Below are 19,847 nucleotides of genomic sequence, written 5' to 3'. Positions count from 1 at the left end.
GTGGAGCACTCTTGTGATTTGGACAGCTCACTTAAAAAAGGCACTAATTTATTTTAAATTTATTTTAAATTACTATTACTTTAAATAATAATTTATTAAAATAATTTATTTTAATGAAGGAATTAATTCCTCAACTTTGTTGTTCTTGATCACACAATATCCTGGCTATCCAGAACTCCTGAGGAGGAAATTGCACTGAATACCTGTGTTCTGTAGGTAGTTGAGGAATTTCCTTCCCTCTTTTAATATATACACATAAAATAATATATAAATATAATTTAATCTTTTTAACAAACTCAGATTGTTGTTCTTCCATGAAATAAACAGAATGCTGCCTTAAAGATCTACCACAGAGTTTGGGGCTAACTGACCCTACAGTAAATGGGTCTCAGTTTGCTGTGTTTCATGAGCTTTATGTTAGTTTCCTTGAGTTTAGCTTTGTCTCTCTCTCTCTCTCTCTTTTTCTTTTGGTCACTGAGGTCCAGGTCTGTAAGAACATTCTCATTCTTATTTTTCTATTTCTGTTAGACTTGGAAACCAGACAAGCAAGTTATTAAGTTACATAGAAAGAAAAAGTTTAAAAAGATACTGAGTTCTAGTTTTTTAACAATTATACTGGCCTATTCCCAGCTTCTTAGAAATAACCCATATTAAAGCACTGTGTATACTATAAAGCACTAAATAAATCACTGTCAGTATAATTATTTTGGCTAACATTTTAGACAAACCATGTCACTAGATAGGTAAGAAGTTATATAATGAGTACTTTGAATACGTGTTTAACCCACAGAGCACCGTAATTTATTATTCCTAACAACACTCTGCTAAATGGGAAACTGAGGCATATGTAGCTTATGGATTAAAGAAAGAATTAATATGACTGCCGTACTTCAAATGGTAGGCCAGTATTTAATTTTTTGACCAAATCTTATTTTAACTATTTTAATTTCAACCCTAAAAGAAAAAAGTAATAATAACTGACATTACTGGGCACTCACCATTTTGAAGTGACTTACATATTTCAACTCATTTAATGTTCATAATAAACCTCATGAAGTAAGAACTACTGTTATCTCTATTTTACAGATGAGGAAACTGAGGTACCAAGTAGCTGGGTAACTTAAGGTTATGTAGCTTATAAATGTCAGAGTTGAGTCATGAAACAAATCTGGCATGCTGCCTTATCCCAAAAAGCTGGTGACTGACCAGTTTTTATATCTAGAAACCCAAGCCATTTATATGTAATATTTGTCCAATTATTCCTGGGAAAACAAATCATTTACTAAGTTTGTTAAATTATAAAAATTTAAATAAAAGGCTACTCAGTGAAACTTTATTTATAGTTAAAAATAAGAATCTCCCTTTTAAAAAAATTCTTAGTGTGAGGTATGAAGGCAAATTTCTCATAAACAAGAAATGTTCCCCTTTCATTCTGACAATGTGTCAGGTTTCCAATCTTAAGTAATAGCTTTTGGACAGAATACAGCAAAGAAAATCTAAAGCCAACTGAGATTAAGTGGCTGCCAAAGTATGCTGCTATTATGGACATTTAAAACCAACCAGTTTTTTCAAATGTAAAAACATGAACTGCACTACAATGTCTCCAAGATCCCTTCTAGTGCTGAAGTTCTATGAATCTAAGAACGGAAGGTAAATGGTTTCTTAAAACATACCTTGAGTATTCTTGAGGATATGGAGAAGAGTACCAGGTGTGGATTTCATACTTCCCAAACTCAATAACAGAGGGACAGCGGACTTGCGGATCAGGGGGACCGGTCACTCCAACTTTCTGTGCAGTGAGAAAATACATTAATTACGTAAGTTAGCTAAATTAAATACACTCAGACAGATGACAAAACCAAGAAAACAAAAAAAAAAACCCATCTGAATCTAAGTGTCGCCTTCTCAGGATTCCACAGGAAAATTTTAAAAGCCAGGAACAAGCTAATAAGTTTTGAAATAAGCTGTACTATTCTTTAAATAGAGCATCCAAATGAAGAATAAAAATGCTAATAAATCTCTTAGAACCAAATGCAGCTGGTGACATTGCAGTTTCCACATTTAATAATACTGTGAATATCCTCAACTAAACTCACTCCTTAATCACTTAGTTGTTAAAGAGACCCTGCCAGCACTTGGGGATATAAAGTCAGGGGTGGGGAGGAGTGCTTGCTGCCCACTGGCCGAGATCACATGTATAGTGTCCCAACTGACAGCAACAGCAATGACCTACTAAACACGTGAGCACGTACAGAAAGGAATCATCCTCCAGTCTGTGAAAATAGGTATTAAGGAATATGACAAAACAAGTAAGAGTCTTCATTTTACACTGCCCCTAAAATTCCCTTCTTAGTGGCTTTCATAGGTTTAACCAAAGAAAGTAATACTCTGTTAAACACATACTTTTATCCCTTTTTATCTATCTTCTGTTTATAATTAAAATAATTTCTATACCCCCATCCCTGCAATAACCTGAACTACACTATCTTAAAAAAAAGAATAACTTGTAAAGCGTTTAGGACTTCCACAGCAGCAGTTCAAATATAAGCCAATGCTAATGACTACAAGGATCAGGTTTTAACACCTTAAATCCAAGGGGAATTTGATTTGCCCTGCACCCAATATAGCCAGATTCATATATGTATACATGTATACAGGCATACCTCGGAGATACTGTGGATTCGGCTCCAGACCACAGCAACAAAGTGAATATCGCAAGTCACACGAATTTTTTGGTCTCCCAGTGCATATAAAAGTACTTACACTACACTCTAGTCTATTAAGTTTGCAATAGCATTATGTCTAAAAAAAACAATGGACATACCTTAATTTAAAAATACTTTACTGCTAAAAAACGCTAGCCATTATCTGAGCCTTAGCAAGTCACCATAACAGATCACGAGAACAAATATAATAATAACGAAAAAGTCTGAAATATTGCAAAAATTACCAAAATGTGACAGAGGCACAAAGTGAACAAATGCTGCTGGAAAAGTGGTGCTGATACACTTGCTCAACTCAGAGCTGCCACAGCCTTCAATCTGTAAAAACCTAACTGTCTGTGAAGCACAATAAAGTGAAGTGCAATAAAACAAGGTATGCCCCCGTGTGTGTTATGCATATAACATATAATATATATGCATATGTATTTATTATGGATATTCTATAAACATTAACTGACTTTTTTTTAAAAAAGGAGCTAGAATTTAGCCTAATCAAACACGAGTATTAATAACTCTTCAAACGAGCAACCAAAATTATCCTTCAACTTCATGCTTTAAAAACCACTGCGAGATTACTAAAGTCTCTTGATGGAGCTCGTGACAACACACACACACACACACACACACACACACACACACACACACACACACACACACACACACACACACACACACATTCTAACAAAACTTAAAAAAATCAGAGGTTTTTATTCACTTTTCGTATAAATTCATTTGAGGAAGAAGGCTTTGCACCACAACTCATCTGAGAGCTCTCTCTGGTCTTTCTAACCAAAAGGCCAAGGGACTTGTCTCAGGTTTCATGCTGGAACACAAGCCAGGTGAAACCTCACCTCTTCCTCAGACACCTCAAAACAAAAGACAAACATCTATTAGTTGGATAAACTGTGTTATGACACCAAGGAGTACTGAGGCTCTTCCAAAGGCAAAAATCAAAATGAAAAACACAAGACAGGGTTAAAATAAGATTTTTTTCATTTCTGAAAACCAAAATAGAACTCTGCAAAAGAGTTTAAACACACCGTTCTTTAAACTACATTCCAGAATCATGTATTCTAATTCATAAAGTAGTATCTTTTAGCCTATCTTCACAGCTCAAAACAACAAGAATAGTAGTACAGAAAATATCAGAATAACCAATATCAGAAACCAAATTTAACTTCCTGAGTCAAGGATCAAACAGGAAACACGAAAGATGAGACCATGCACCTGCTGTGGCACCGCCTGTTGTGTGAGAGCTTTCCCATCCGCTGCCCGGCGCTCCTCCAGGTGGATGCCCAACGCAAAAGTGGACACCCAGGCCCAGGACAACTGTCTGCACATCGCCGCCACGAGGAGGGTCTATGTAAAACCAGACTCAGAGCAGACCTTCTCTGCCTTCGCAGCCCTCACCTTCCTGCACCGTGAGATGCGAACAGCCACAGGGTTCCACGACCTCCAGCTCCCTTGGGAAAGAAGCCTCTGAGCCAGTGTGTTTCCCTTTACCAAGGTCTGGAAATTAACAAAGGCTCTGTGCAGTGAGGAAGTAACAGCTGCATCTACACCACTCATTAACCTAGTCCTTGCCAAATTCAAATTGTCAAATCTGAATTACAAGGTTATCTTTACTAAGTCATTTTATTTTTAAATTTCAGTCAAAATTTCATTAAACATGCAGCTTTCAAAGTAGCAGATATCTAATATAATCAAGGGCACAACATTTTTTTAAACTTTTAACTCAGGTTCTGCCACTCTGTGCCCTCCTTCTCATTTGAATACGCCAAAATCATTAAAACATAACATATATTCTGGGCCAGAATGGACTTTTTAATCTAAGAAAGTAAGGGGGGGCACTAAATGCACTAGTAAACCTTGGGCTAAATCAAAAGGTAACTTTAAATATGCCTATTCTAGAAAATAAAACTTTTATTACCAGCAATTTATGAGAAAAGACTGTATTCTTCTGCAAAAACTCCACTTCTGTCAAATGACTAATATATATTTCCAACACAGAGATCGCTCTTGCACACAGAGACCCCCAAGTCTAGATCTGGGACAGAACAGAAGTTACGACTGATGTAGATGCAGCCCTGACCCCTCCCTCTGCCAGAACTTCCTTCTCCATTCCCTGTGGGAAATGACATTTTGGGGTGGGAGTGGAGGGTAGGACTGTACCCTTAGTATCAGCATGAGAATGTGAACTGTGGGGAGAGGACACGTCTTTCTGGTATTTGAACATTTTCCCATAAAAACTATGATAAAAAATAATTCTGTTCCTTAGGGATTAAAAGTTACCTGATGAAAGAGATACATAAGAATGAGTTCACATGCTGCCAAGTGGAGAGAGCATGACCTTAAGGAGTAAAGAGACTCAGCATGTGTGCGGCACCTACTGTGCAGTCTCTGCACCTCGCACTGTCATCTCATTTATTCCCCACAATCCATTCCTCAAAGTAGGAAACAACATGCCTGCTTTATAGATGGGGGGAGGGGAGAGAAGCAAGGATCAGAGAATTTAAGAGGTAAAGAACTCCAGGGCAGGAATATCAAGAGTGAAGCACAAAGACAGAAAAGGACCAACCGGGTACAAGGTGAGATAGAAAGTATGCGCAGTCCTCAACTAATTAATTTCTGAATTCCAAAAGTTTGTGTGTAAGTTTCTTTGAACTGGAAGTCAGTTTTCTGAAGAAATGAAGCTACTACATGTCCCCAGTCTCTTATCCAAAACCCTTGGAATAGAATGTGCTTTGGAGTACTGAGTTTTTCCCCATGTTAGAGAAGTACTGCAGTGCCTACATGTATCTTAACTCAACAGCCTCAGTAGGGTTTGGGACAATGCTCCGTGAGCAGATACATTAACATTTCTTTAGCAAAGCACATGAACAGTCACATTCAATGGGGTAAGTAAAGAATATATAGAGTCTAAACTCAGTTCAGATCATGTTTTGCCAACAATTGAATTAGGGTAACTAAGATCTTACTATAAAATGAGTTATAATTTTTTTTCATTCTCTAAAGAAGATATACATACAGATGGTCAATATGTACATGAAAAGATGTTCAACATCACTAATCATCAGGGAAATGCAAAGGTAAACCACAATGAGATACCACTTCACACCCATTAGGATTGCTACTATAAAAAACAAAACAAAACACCAGAAAATAACAAGTGTTGGCGACCATCTGGAGAAATTGGAACCCTTGAGCATTGCTGGTGGGAACGTAAAATGGTACAGCCACTGCGGAAAAAAACAGTATGGCAGTTCCTCAAAAAATTAAACACAGAATTATCATATGAACCAGCAACTGCACTTCTGGAAATACAGCCAAAAGAACTGAAAGCCAGGACTCAAACAATTATTTGTACACCATGTTCATAGCAGCATTATTCATAAGTTGAAAGGTGGAAGCAACACAAGTGTCCATTGACGGATAAAGGGATAATAAAGATGTGGTACAAACACAGAATGGAATACTATTTAGCCTTTAAAAGGGAAGAAAATTCTGACACATATTACAACATGGATGAACCTTGAAGACATTATGCTAAGTAAAATAAGGCCAACACAAAAGGACAAATATTTTACAATTGCACTCATGTGAGGTCTGCCTAGAGTAGTTAAATTCGTAGACAGAAAGTAGAATGGTGGTTGCCAGGGGCTGGGGGAGGGAGAAATGGGGACTTAGACTTTCCTTTTCTCCTTATCCAGCTTAGATTCCAAGGTCTTCTACTACCTCATCTTTACATACATCCTTAACTTCCTTGCTTTTCTCCTGATTCACCGAAACCCCAACTCTGGTTAAATTCAATATTCTAACACAATCCAAGTTATTACCCTCATATCTGAACACTATTAGAGAAAAACACAGAACCATGCTCACTAGTCTCAATTTATAATTCATACCCACTAACCTCAATGGGCCCTTGATGCTTCCCTACTCCATTCACTCTCCTGTTCTTCTAGATTATTTCATTACTTTCTCCTGTCTCTCCTCAAGCCTCCAATACCTTGTACCCCATCTTCACATTCAAGCAATGCCTTTGCTTTCTAAGAAGCAATCAAAAGAGAGCTTCCGCAGCTTTCCACGGCACATCTGTATGTCTACCCTTGTGGCCATACACCCTGCCCTTCCTTAAGGCTATGGCTGAATGGTCTAGGCTCCTACCTAAGGCCAATGCCCCGAATGACATGAATGACACACTAAGCGCTTTGCAAATATCAATTCATTTAATCCTTTCAAGAAACCTATTAAGTAACTTGGTTGACCAAGGTCACTCAGCAGAGACAGGATTTGAACTTGTGCAGGCTGTCTCTAATACCTAGGCTCTTAACCACTATCTTAATAAATACTCAATAAAATTTTGCTAAATCATCAAATGAATGAACTCAAAATACATCTAAACAGCCTTTAATATGTGACTCATAATGGGTAAATGCCTTAAGACACTAAAACAGCCCTCTGCTCCCATCCCTAATTTCAGCAGTACCAAGGAGTCCACTCCAGCAACAAAAAAGCAGTCATGGAGATACCTTAAAACCCCAGCACGCTAAAACTAACATCCTCTTACTAGCTTTCAAAGCCCTCTAAAATCCAGCCCTATACCAGTAATTTAATATATTTTTTTACCATTACCCAACAATGTTCCATGCAGTTTTACCTCTCAGACTAAACTACAGGCAGTCCTTGCTTTGCATGCTACCATGTTAACTGAAATTTATGCATATCAAAACTGAGAGCCAATTTCAGTCGCTACAGAGTGCATGAAGCATGAACACAATTCTGATATGCATGTGTCCCCATCAGCACAGCGCCATGCAAAGCAAGGACTGCCCGTGTTATAACACCTTCACAGGCAGCTATTGTGTTTCTACATCATCGCCACAGTATGACCTGCACATAGTAGGCCCTCAGATATCTGTTGACCTGATGGACCAATAATCACAATGTCTCTTGTATTAATACAATATATACACTGTATTCCTCAAAGCTGAAGTTAATGTTGTTTACTCTACCTGGTAAGCCCTCATTCTCTTCATTTACCTAAATCCTGCTTCTTCTGTGACCATCTCAGATCATACCAACTCTTACTAATCCTAGTATATACTGTGAACATATGGAACAGTCCATATCATTTAATACAGCAACAAATTACATCAATTGGTACTCTGTGCCACTGTTTGCTGTTTATCTTACCTTTTCCTACTTGCATTCAGTATAGGCTTTATGATTTTGATGCCTCTGTAACATCTTTCACAGGGTAATGCAAGATGTTACTGTGATCAGGGGCACAAAAATGGAAGTCACACAGGCTCCAGCTCTAATCCACCTCTACCATTAATAGTTACATAACTTCAGGAAAGTCACTCAACTAAAAGTCTCGGTTTCCTTGTGTAAAATGGAGTGGGTTTCAAGAAGCATGCCCTTCGGGCACTCAAAGAAATCCGGAAATTTGCCATGAAGGAGATGGGAACTCCAGATGTGCGCGCTGACACCAGGCTCAACAAAGCTGCTGGGCCAAAGGAATAAGGAATGTCCCATACCGTATCTGTGTGCAGTTGTCCAGAAAACGTAACGAAGATGAAGATTCGCCAAACAATCTCTATACATCGGTTACCTATGTACCTGTCACCACTTTCAAAAATCTCAGACAATTAATGTGGATGAGAACTAACTGCTTAAAGTTATAGAACCGCCTTCGCACCTTGACTTTCCTATTCTAGTTGTAGCTAACAGGCTCATATATCTTAGAGCAGTTCCCAATTACAAGATCATCTGGAAAGTGTTTCCTAAATACTGTGCCTGGGCCGCTTCTCCCCAGTCCCTGGAGTTTCTGAATACCTGAACAGAGCCTAGGCAGGTTAAGATGGTTTTGAAGTACATCCTGGCCTGAGAATGCCTGTTTAGGTAGTTGCGACATTGGGCATATAATGTTAATGCTTTTACACGCATGTTTTGTTAATTCTAAGATAAACATTTTTCTAGGAAAAAAATTAATTACTTAATTAAATTAAATAGGGATAACAATCCTTACCTCATAGGGTGAAGAGAGTTGTTGAACCTAGTTTATTCCATTTCTAATTAACTGTTCAATTCTTTATGCAAAGAAGAAAATTATTTTAGTAGCCCACACAGATTTCAAAAATGCTGTTAACTTTCTAGAACCACAAAAAAAAACCCAATCAAATCCTTCAAAATTAGAAAGCACTAAAATTACTATCGAAATATAATGTGCTATTTGGTGATATTTTATGTAAAAATCATTCTATATATTTCGAGGAGGCTGTTATGCTCTTCAGTGTAATGAGTTGAATACAAATGCTTCTTTCTGGTGATGCATCTTTTAAGAAAAACCATTTCTTCCAAGCTCACAAGATCACTGTTGAAATATAATTCCAAACAAAAGCCTATACTACTAATTTCTTATGCTTCTGTTTTTCTTTTTAGAGGTGGCTCTTTTTCATGAAGTGTTCACTGACTAGCTAATAATGATGGAACATAGTACCAGGCAAACTATATCCTTCTCCTGAAATTAAAAAACAAAAAAAAACAAAAACAAAACAAAACCAATTAATAGGTGACTCTTTTTGGGGGGGGGCACTTGCTAAACATTTCAATAATGCTCAACTTAATTAGATAATGTATCACACAAAATTTAATTGTTCAAGATCATCACTATGAGCCATCACTATTGGATTTGCTTTTGTGAGTACGTTTCCTACTAAACGGTAAAAGCTCTATGAAAATAAAAACAATGTCTCATTCATAGCGCCTGCACCTAGCATAGTTTCTAGACCAAAGTAGGTACTTAATAAATGATGGGTTTTTGGTTGGATGGATTCCTATATTAACTCCTTTATAATTTATCTCTTATGAAGACTGCGTAAGACCCTGTAATAAAATCTTCCTGCAAAATTTGTGGAACAAAGGTTGAAGCAGTTTCTACTAAAGAATATCTAGGCTCTCAAAAATGACTTTGTATGTTATGTTTATGAATGCTTTTATTATTTAAAAGCATCTAATCTAATCAATAGTGACTCTCCCCACTGGCTTCAACCCACTTTCTCTGTTTCATTAGGTCAGAGAGCCTGGGAGCTGTCCTTGACAACCTCCCGCTCCTTTACACTGCACATTGAATCTACCACCAAGTTCTGCTGACTCTGTCTCTGAAATGCACTATAAATCCATCCACTTTTCTCCCATTTCCACTGCCACCTCTCTAGTCTAAGTCACCATCTTCTTCCATCTGGATCACTGAAAAAGCCTCTAAATTGGTTTCCCGGCTTTGACTCTTGCCTAATTCCAATCCATTCCTCATAGAGTGGCCAAAAAAAAAAAAAATTAATGCAAATCTGATCTTTCTATTTCCTTGCTAAAATCATTCAATGATTAAAGATGTGGTAGATATATACAATGGAATACTACTCAGCCATAAAAAAGAATGAAATAATGCCATTTGTAGCAACATGGATGGACCTAGAGATTATCATACTAAGTGAAGTAAGTCAAAGAAAGACGAATATCATATGACATCACTTATATGTAGAATCTAAAAAAAATGATACAAATGAAACTTATTTAAAAAACAAAAATAGACTCACAAACATAGAAAACGAACTAATGGTTACCAAAGGGGAAAGGGACAGGGAGGGATAAATTAGGAGTTTGGGATAACAGATACACACTACTATATACAAAAGAGATAAACAACAAGGACCTACTGTATAGCACAGGAAACTATATTCAATATCTTATAATAAACCATAATGGAAAAGAATATTCTAAAAAAATCATTCAATGGTTTCCCACTACAATTACAATAAAAACCCCAATCCTAACTTATGTCCTCAGCTTATCTCTTCAGCTTAATCTTTTGTGACTTTTATTCACTGTACTCTAGTTATACTGGCCTTCTTTCAGTTTCTCAAATTTACCAAGCTTCTTTATGCCTCAAGACGTTTACACAGGCAGCCCCTATGTCTGGAACATTCTTCTTAGTAGTTCTGTGCCTTGCTGACTTTCCACTCAACCTTTAGGTCCCTGTGTAAATTATTACCACCCTGAAAGAGGAATCCCAGACACCTGGACCAGGAAGTGTCTACTATAACTTCTCATTGCATTCTTATTTTCTTCCTATTACTTATCAGTTTGTAATAACAGATTTATTTGTATGATTGTTTACTATCTGTCTCACTCATGAGGCAAAGTTTCATGAAGGCAGAAGCTATGACTTTTTGTTCAGCCTATAGCTCTAGTTCCATGCCGGGCACATGAATTCCAAATGAATGAACCTCATGCAGAAATACCACCATCATCAGAATTTCAGTGCACTGCCAATGAAAATAAGCACAGATTAGAATTCAAATATCTAGTTATTTCTTTGGTGCCAGATACATACATGGACAATCACAAGTTTAATAAAATGCTGGAAGAAACACACAATTAGCCAGATTATTGTCAATACAAATTTATATTGTCTCCACTGGGTCTCAGCAAGGCTCAGCACCCCTTTTAACTCTCCCTAGTAATCTTTCTCTTCACACTCCTATTATTCCAACTCCTGGCCCATTCCTCCCAGCAGAACATTTCATTTAAACATCCATTCATTAAACAAATATTTACTGAGTCTTTACTATATTCCAGGTACTTGGTATAAAGAGCAGTGACCAAAAAGAAAGTGCCTGTTCTCAAGGCACTTACATTCTAGAAATAAATATTTACATTCAGGAAGTGATAAGAACTATATAGGACAAGCAAGGAGGCAGGGGGACACAGAGTGATACAGTGGGGATAAATGTATGCTATTTCAGTTTGGGATTTAGGAAGGGCCTCTCTCATGGGTGACAGGAGCAGAGACCTAAACAGAGTGAGCCAACTAGACGTCTGGGCCAGAGGAAGGGCAATCCAGACGGGGAGCAGTAAGTGCAAAGGCTCCAAGGCAGAAGGGTGCCTGGTGTGTCTGAGGAAGAGAAGGAGGCCTGTGGCTGGAGCAGAGCAAAGAAGGACAAGAGCGGGAGGACAACGTGGAAGAGGGGGGCAGGCACAAGGTCACGGTGGGCCTTTTTAAACATTCTAAGCAAGACTGAAAGACACTGGAGGGCTTCTGAGCAGAGGAGTGGTATGTTTCAAAACACTTCCTCCGGGCCCTGTGTAAAGAATATAGACTAAAGACCGGGGTGAGGAGCAGGAGTGGAAGCAGGCAGGTGAGTCTGGAGACGTTACAACAGCCCAAGCCAGAGGCGAGGGCAGCTTAGGCTGAGACGGAGGGGGGAGGGAACAGCAGTAGTCATATTCTGGATATACTGTGAAGGTAGAACCAGCAGGACTTGCTGGTGAACTGAATATGGACAGAGCATGAGACAGAAAAAAAATCAAGGATGACACCTCTTTGGGCCTGAGCAAGTAAAAGAACACAACTACCACTGACTCCTATTCTCCAATGAAAGGAACCAGGGATTCTTAGAGAAATGGCTGAATCTACAGCTAGAACAACAAGAGCCTAGGATATACTGCTGTGGCCAAAAGTAAATATGAATATGGACTATACAAATATTGAATCATTTTGTTGTACACCTGAAATTAATACAATGTTATATGTCAATTATACCTCAATTTTAAAAATCACCAAATGAATAGAATAAATCGGAGAAAGTAACACACACAAAAAAACCAAAGTTAAGGGTGAGGTAGAGATTAAAATCACAATACATGTTCTCAATCTGTGGGGGGCAGGAAATGACAGAGACACGTCGGAATGATGCAGGGGCCGGCTTGAAGTTCCCCCTGCCCAAATCTGGAACAATCTGAGCATCAAAATAAATATCAATAGCAACAAATGATAAGATAACTCATAAAATAAGAATCTACAAGTCACAGATAGACAGACATATGGATAGAGGGAGGGATGGATGGATGGATGGATAGACAGACTGACAGGAAGAAGGAAAGGCTCTTCCTTACAGCAGTACGCCAATCAATAAACATAAAATAAATGATGCAATTAGAAAATCATCTAATTCCATCTAAAGCAACCAGCAAAGTCTAGCAGGTAAAATTTGATAAGAAACAGGATATTTACATAAAGTGTATTCCCACAAGATACATATCAATAATTACAGAGGGCAAATGATTTCACAGAGAAGAAACAAGGCACGACACCATTGTAACCAAGTGATCAAGTTAACATCACTTGTAACAGGACGAACACCTACTACGTGCCTCCTGGTATGACACGCTGACGAGGACACGTCACCTCTGTAGACATTCTACAAAATAAATGACCTGAACATGTCAAAAATGTCAAGGGCGTGAAAGATAAAGACTGAGAAAGTGTTCCAGGTTAAAGGAGACTAAGGAGACACAGCAAGTAAACGAAATACATGATCCTAGACTGGACGGTGGACCAGGACAAGGCTCTTTTTTCCTTTTGCTATAAAGAACATTAGTGGTACAGCTGGTGAAATTTGATTAAAATCTCCAGATTAGGTAACATGCTTCACTGGTGTTAAATTCCTGATGCGATGACTGTACTGTGGTCACGTATAAGAACGTCCTTGTTTTTAGGAAATACACACAAATTAGCAGGAATAAAAAGCATTAGCATATGTCTGCAACTTATTCAGGAAAAAAAAAATGGTCCTTAAAAAGTGAAGAACTCCTTTGAATTCCCACTGCACATCACGTAACTTTCTACTACAGTACCTATAACACTTTTTTTTTTTTTTTACTTATCGTCCGGAAAAGAATATGCCTTCAGAGGTTAAGCAACTTGTCTGAAGTAGACGTTAGTAAATGAAAGACCAAGGTTTGACCTCAGATCTACCTGACTCAAAGCCAATACCTGGTTAAATCATAAGACGGTGAAATGCCGAGTAAATGTTTGCTGAATATTTATACTGTTGTCTTTATTTTTCAAAAATACTCTACATAACAATCTATTCACTAATGGGTCTCTTAATCCAAAGAGTTTCACCTACGCAACAGGAATCCCCAGCATCAGCCTTATAAATTCTTAATTTCAAGAAAAGAGACACAACTCAACTTGGCTTACACACTGAGTTGGTGGCAAAGAAGGAAAAGACAAAGATAAACACAATCCAAAAGAGCCTTTATGATTTACCCCTGCACTCTTCCAATCTGTTCTCCTGCCATTATCTACACCCTATGTTCTTCACATTTTCCCCCATTTTCAAATCTTCACACTTCTGTTCCTTCTAATTATATGGGACCCCATTCCTTGTCATCCTGATAAACTCCTATACATTCTTAAGACCACCTCAAGTAGTATTTCCCCTCAATGAATCCTTCTCTGACCTCCCCAGACAGAAGTACATACTTGCCTCCCATACTCCCCAAATTCCATGTATTCTATAATTAAACTTTCACATTAAGGAAATTATCTATTTACAAGTCTCTCCTGGCTAGAGAATGAATCCTGTCATTTTATTTACCTTGGCATCTCTAGCATCTGGCACATAAGTAGGTTCTGTGTCTGTACATTTATTATCTTGCTACGTGTTAACAAAGGATTAAGGCAGAAGCATTTAATAAATATTTCCTGAATTAATGAGTATGTGTTTTATCACTTGAGAGAGGCTTGGTTTTTGTTTGTTGGTAAAATCCTAAACTCTTCTTCATACATAAGACAGAAAATATTGATAAATAAACCAAGCTCATTTGATACTGGTAGTCAAAGCAATGTGTTTATCTGCAAAACCAAAGCAGTTTTCATGGGTTTGAAAAGAACACCTTAACCAGCAAACTATGCACACGCACAAACCACATCTATTCGCAGATCAGATGGATAAATAAATTGCTATTACTGCTTTACCCACAAAATAATTAATCCTCTGTTTCCCATCTGAATATTCAACTTTACCTGCAGTGCTTGTTCTTGGATATCACGAAATAATTCCATATCTTTCTCAGTCATGATTTCCTGGCTCCCAAAAAGCCGTTCCTCACTTTCTTGTTTGCCGTCCCAGCCATCCTGATTGTCTGCACATTAAGAAAGGGCTCACGTTATTAATGCTACCTTCAGTTTAGCACATGAACTAGAACAAATTTCAAAAGTCTTAATATTATTTATATAAAAGAGAAGAGGATAACATTAAATTGACTCCCAGAAAGATACTAGTCAATAAACAATATGTACATATTATATCTGCCTTATAATGAAAACCCTGAATTGACTTAAAGCTGCTTAAAAATATTAACTAAATAACTAAATTTAAACTTCATTAAAAGAGATACTTCAGTATATACATACATACATATAAAAGTAGAACAGGAAAACGGTCTAAGAAGTATGAAGTCTATTTTGAAATAACATGAATATAAAACTTTTAATATGAGTTTAACATGTCAACATGCAAATATTGCTTCTTCATTCTTTGGTAGCATGGAAGAAGTTTATGTTATAGCAAGACATAATTTTCATCACTTCAGAGCAAAACAAGGAAATTTTGCTCCTTTTAAAATTCTCAATGATTCTGCAATCTTCATAAGGCCAATACATTCTTATCTCAACAAAAAGATGTATTTCAAATAGCTACTTTAACTGATGCCAAGTACTACCAACTCCCCTCACATTCTGGGTACCCTTTTAAAGCACAAACTCCAAAGCCTGAGTATCACAGATGGTAATCCTCTGGGTAAGTATGACAAATTATTATAAGCATACACTAAATGATGCACCTTCCTCAAATGGGTAAAGAAATGAGTGAAAGGAGCATTGGGGGATTAAGTAGATCACTATCCTTTGCATTTGAAGATGACACTGATTTGGTCTCACTTCCTCTCTGTATGAGTATGGCTGAAAAAAACCCATTAGTGACAGACAGTTCTCTTTTAAAAATCAATTGCACATACAGTTACTCATTTAGTGTAAGAGGAAGGACAAGGACTCACTCTTGACAATATTCCTAAACTGAAAAATACATATATAATCTGAAGATATTCTGTGCCTTTAATGCCCCCTAGTGCATGACACAGACGGATGCAGGCACAGATCTAGCACAGTATTCCGCAGCATTGTATCAGATGGTGCAGATTGCTTCTTAAACTCTACAATTCATAAAGAAAATGACAGAGCCAATTAAAGCAAAAGCTCATACCAATGCCTAAAGCTCAATATTGGTTCTCCATATACTTTATACATTTGCTCTAATAATTTCTAACACTTTCCAGTAGATTCTTCTAATAATCCACCGCCAGTGAAATGGTTAATTCAAAAACGCCTTTTATCACGATCTGCTTTAAGAGATTCCTTCCTAAATCCAACCTAAATGGCTTGCATATTTTCTTAGATAAATGTACTCAGAGTGGAGCTTATCTACAGTCTACATGGCTGATAAAGACATGAAAAGTACTTAAATGCTTAAACTGTAGTTAGTTGATTGCCACTCAGGTGAAAAGCCAATCAATACAGCATAAAAGGGGGGACCTGACAAGGATGAGGACTTTTCTCTCCTGCAGTGGACCAATCAATCATTGATATAAGCAGGAATGATGAAGTGGTGAATACAATCACCAATGGGACACTGTGGGGAAGGAAATAAAAGTTAAGGAAGTCCTTGCAGCACATGAGACACTACAGACTCAGCCCTGTGATCCAAGAGCCCATTCTTGTTCTTCTGCTTTCCTCAGAGCCCTTTCTAACTTTCTTCACACGGTTAGGCTCTTGCAACTCAACAGCGATGAGACCAGCTCTAATTATCTGGACGGCTCATCAAAATGTTCTCCTCTGACTTGAATTATCTGCTATACTTTTAACTCTTCTCCACAGATGTTTTCTACTTTGAAAACTAGGGACCTGAGCCTGACACATAAGCAAATGGTCTGAAGCTGTGGTTCTCTTGCTCTTTCTTTTTATGTATAATCCATGAAAAATTACAACTGTATTTGCCAAGATCTGAAGTAGAAAAATCAATGACCTCATCATATTTGCATATAGTTTGGTCTTTCACTTATGCTCAGATCAACAGCATTTTATTGGGTTGGCCCAAAACTTCGTTCAGGCTTGGAAAAACCCAAATGAACTTCTGGGCCAACCCAGTATCTACCTATACTCCGCAATATCCTTCCAGGAATAAAGTAAGCATCTTGATGTTCATCACATAATTTATTTTGTAATTTATGAAATATTACATAAAGTTATCCTTGAGTCAAGGTTATACACTAAATTTCTGTAGGCAGATTCTTTGTGGTTCTACCCAAAAAGCATCTTCTTTTCTCTAAAACTCCTACCTGTCCATTCTCCAACTTCACCTCTAGCCTCTAAGTTCCTGCCATAGTTATCACTTGAGCATCACCTACATACATATCTTCAGCACATTCTTATAGTCCAAGACCAATTTTTAATAATCAAATATAAATCTACTCCAGATAACTATTGTTATTCCAAATAACACACTTTGGAATACTTTTTGTTTCTAAGTGAACAAACTTTTACCTGTGGGCCAATCTGAAGTGCTTGATTTTCTGTTGCCCTTTTTCCTGACTCTATATTGCTCAGAGTAGTCCACCACTTCCCCTCGAGGTTTCCGCCCGTCAGGGGAAGGGGTAAAGAATTTGGTAAGGCCATCGATGAGCCCTTTGGTTTTCTTATTGAACTTCAAGGGGACGCTGCCATCTCTGCAGAAGTCCAAGCCATCTATTTGCTCTAGATATCCGTCTTCTGATGACGATGCTGACTGGCTGGAGAGAGTGATTTTACGTTTCCGACCCCTTCCAGGGCCTGTTCGAACTTTGCTGAAGGGACCTTTTGACCTAAAGAATCAAACAGGGAAAAGGGAAACTATTAAAAAGAAATCTTTATATGGTTTCTATTTAATATATAACACACAGTAAATAACCTACAACTATATTTTAAGAATCTATATCGTTAAGAATAGTCCATAAACTGTAAATATTATATGACTAAAAAGTAATGTTATTAGAAACATCTATTTCTGGGAAGCCTATTCATTTTATAGTGAAAAGAATCCTAGGCCAGGAGTCAGAGGGCATATCTGAGTCATAATTCTGCCACTTACTAGCTGCATATCTTGGACAAATCACAGTCTCTTTAAACAACAGTGTCTTCATCTATACAATGAAAGCTGTACCAGAGAAAAACTAAGACCTTTCCAGGTACGAAGTCCAAGGATCTCTGCACCAACTCAGAGTTATACTCTTACCTCTAAACATAAGGATGGGTTACTCTCTGCAAGTCAGGAATCAAAAGATCTTTTTACAGGAAAGTTAAAGCTTGATTTAAGATTTAAAATATGAACTACAATACTGGTTCTATGTATTTCAAGCTGCTAATGCCCACTCATTTCAGCTATACCACCTTCGTCTTAAGTGTACAAAGGGTGGGTAAATTTTGTGAGAGGTTGACAGGCCTAAAGATAGTTTACATATCATCAAAGGTGAATTACTGTAGAGATACTCCAAAGAAATGAGAAAATTAGCTACTTAATCTTGCCCCATCTCCTCCAGACCTAGCCCAGTTTTCTAGTCCACAAGAGATAATTATATCCCTGATTTCTGTTAACAGATGAAAAGTCACATTATTTTACTTCAGGACACAGAAATGGAACTTAGCTATGACCGCAACAGGAGAAGCTATCCAGCAATCTGTACATATAACAGAAATAAACTACTGAGATTACATCAAGAGAAGAATCTGTGAAATGCTTCAATAATGTAATTTTTTCTTCCTTGTTTTTTAGGTAAAAGAAGCAATCTAAGGTAACGGTTTAGAGCCAGACCTTGGGGCCAGCCTATTGGGGTTTTAATCTCAGTTGAACACTTACTATAAACTATGCAAGTTAATCGTTCTAGACTGTAGTTTCCTCCTTTGAAAAAGGAGAGTACCAACAGTACCTACTTCACTGGGCTGGTGGGAGAATTAAATGATTTAACACAAGTCAAGCACTTAGAACAGTGAGTGCCTTGGCACTTTATTAAGGGCTCAGTAAGAGTTAGTCATTATTATTACATAAAAGTGGCAGCTATGACAACTGCGTGTCTTTTCGCAGAGCAAACAAGTGAACCCTGTGCTACAGAGAAGACCCTACGCTCTTCTCCCCTCACCTTGCCACAAGTACAACTTACACCGTGTTTTGTTTCTTTAACCTGTTTTTTGGACGTCCTATTGGATTAGCATAGCGCCGTTTTATCTGTGCCGCCTTTTTCTGTAGAAGTTTTCGTCCTTTTTTCCTAGGTCGACATATCTGACATATCCACATGCCTATAAAGAAAGAATATTCCACATAAAAGCACAATGGACATAAATACACTGAAAGAGTTCAGATACTCTAAGCCAGGAGTTCTTAACCTGTTTCAGGTCAAGGACTCTCATTTGAAAATCTGATAAAAGCCCCCCAGAAAAATAAACATGAAAACATACACACACAAAATTCTACAAACAACTGGAAGAGACTCACAAATATCCTGAAGGCCACACATGGCTGAAGTCCACTGATCCTCACTTTATACCCAGAACCCACATACGGGCTTCTAATTACTGTTCTGCAAGAAAAGAAGCCAGGTTCCCATAGAGGAATGGCTGAGTCCAGGACTGGAGCTGGGAAAATACAAGATAACCTGGAACAGCTTGTGGTGCCAGGAAATAAAGAAGTGCTCAACAGATGATGAAGGCATGTGAAAAGGACCCAGAACCCAACGTGAAGGAACTCCCAACAGCCAGATCTGGGTCAATCCAGAAAAAAAGGAATAATCACAGCAATGGACTATAAGCCATAGAATAAAATAAACATCCACGAGTCCATAATGATTTGAATAGCTGAATAAATAAATAAGTGGGAGAAAGGGATCACTCTTTTTTTTTTTTGGTGTGTTTTTTTTGTTGTTTTTACATGTCCATTTATTAAACAAGAACTCCTTCATGACAACTTAATACAGTATTTATTAACGATCAGTGTTGAGAAAATTATTTCCCCCTACATACAAAAATACAGATTTGAACACTATGAAAACAATCAGGACAAGTACCGTGAAAAATTGGTTCTTCAAAAGAAATAAAGGGGGAAAACTGAGGACAGCACAAGGCTTTGTCTGCTGTCAGGGACAAACCAACAGGAGCAAAGGCTTTGGGGTCCCCAAACCACTCCAAAT

At 37.7% G+C, this 19,847-nt stretch overlaps 1 protein-coding gene across 1 annotated transcript in view; it reads right to left on the bottom strand.

Moving 5' to 3' along the window:
- Nucleotides 1-19,847, bottom strand: part of KAT6A (lysine acetyltransferase 6A) — a 108,759-nt gene that overhangs the window by 27,644 nt on the left and 61,268 nt on the right. The window contains exons 6-9 of the mRNA XM_082444303.1: nt 18,825-18,960; nt 17,176-17,492; nt 14,602-14,720; nt 1,674-1,789 (exon numbers count right to left, since the gene is read on the bottom strand). Of these exons, the coding sequence (XP_082300429.1) occupies nt 1,674-1,789; nt 14,602-14,720; nt 17,176-17,492; nt 18,825-18,960 (688 nt within the window). The remainder of the gene's footprint in view (nt 1-1,673; nt 1,790-14,601; nt 14,721-17,175; nt 17,493-18,824; nt 18,961-19,847) is intronic.

This window comes from Balaenoptera physalus (genome assembly GCF_965194825.1).
Source record: "Balaenoptera physalus genome assembly, chromosome: 21".
NCBI classification, from domain to species: domain Eukaryota; kingdom Metazoa; phylum Chordata; class Mammalia; order Artiodactyla; family Balaenopteridae; genus Balaenoptera; species Balaenoptera physalus.
This window is presented reverse-complemented; position numbering and strand designations above follow the sequence as displayed.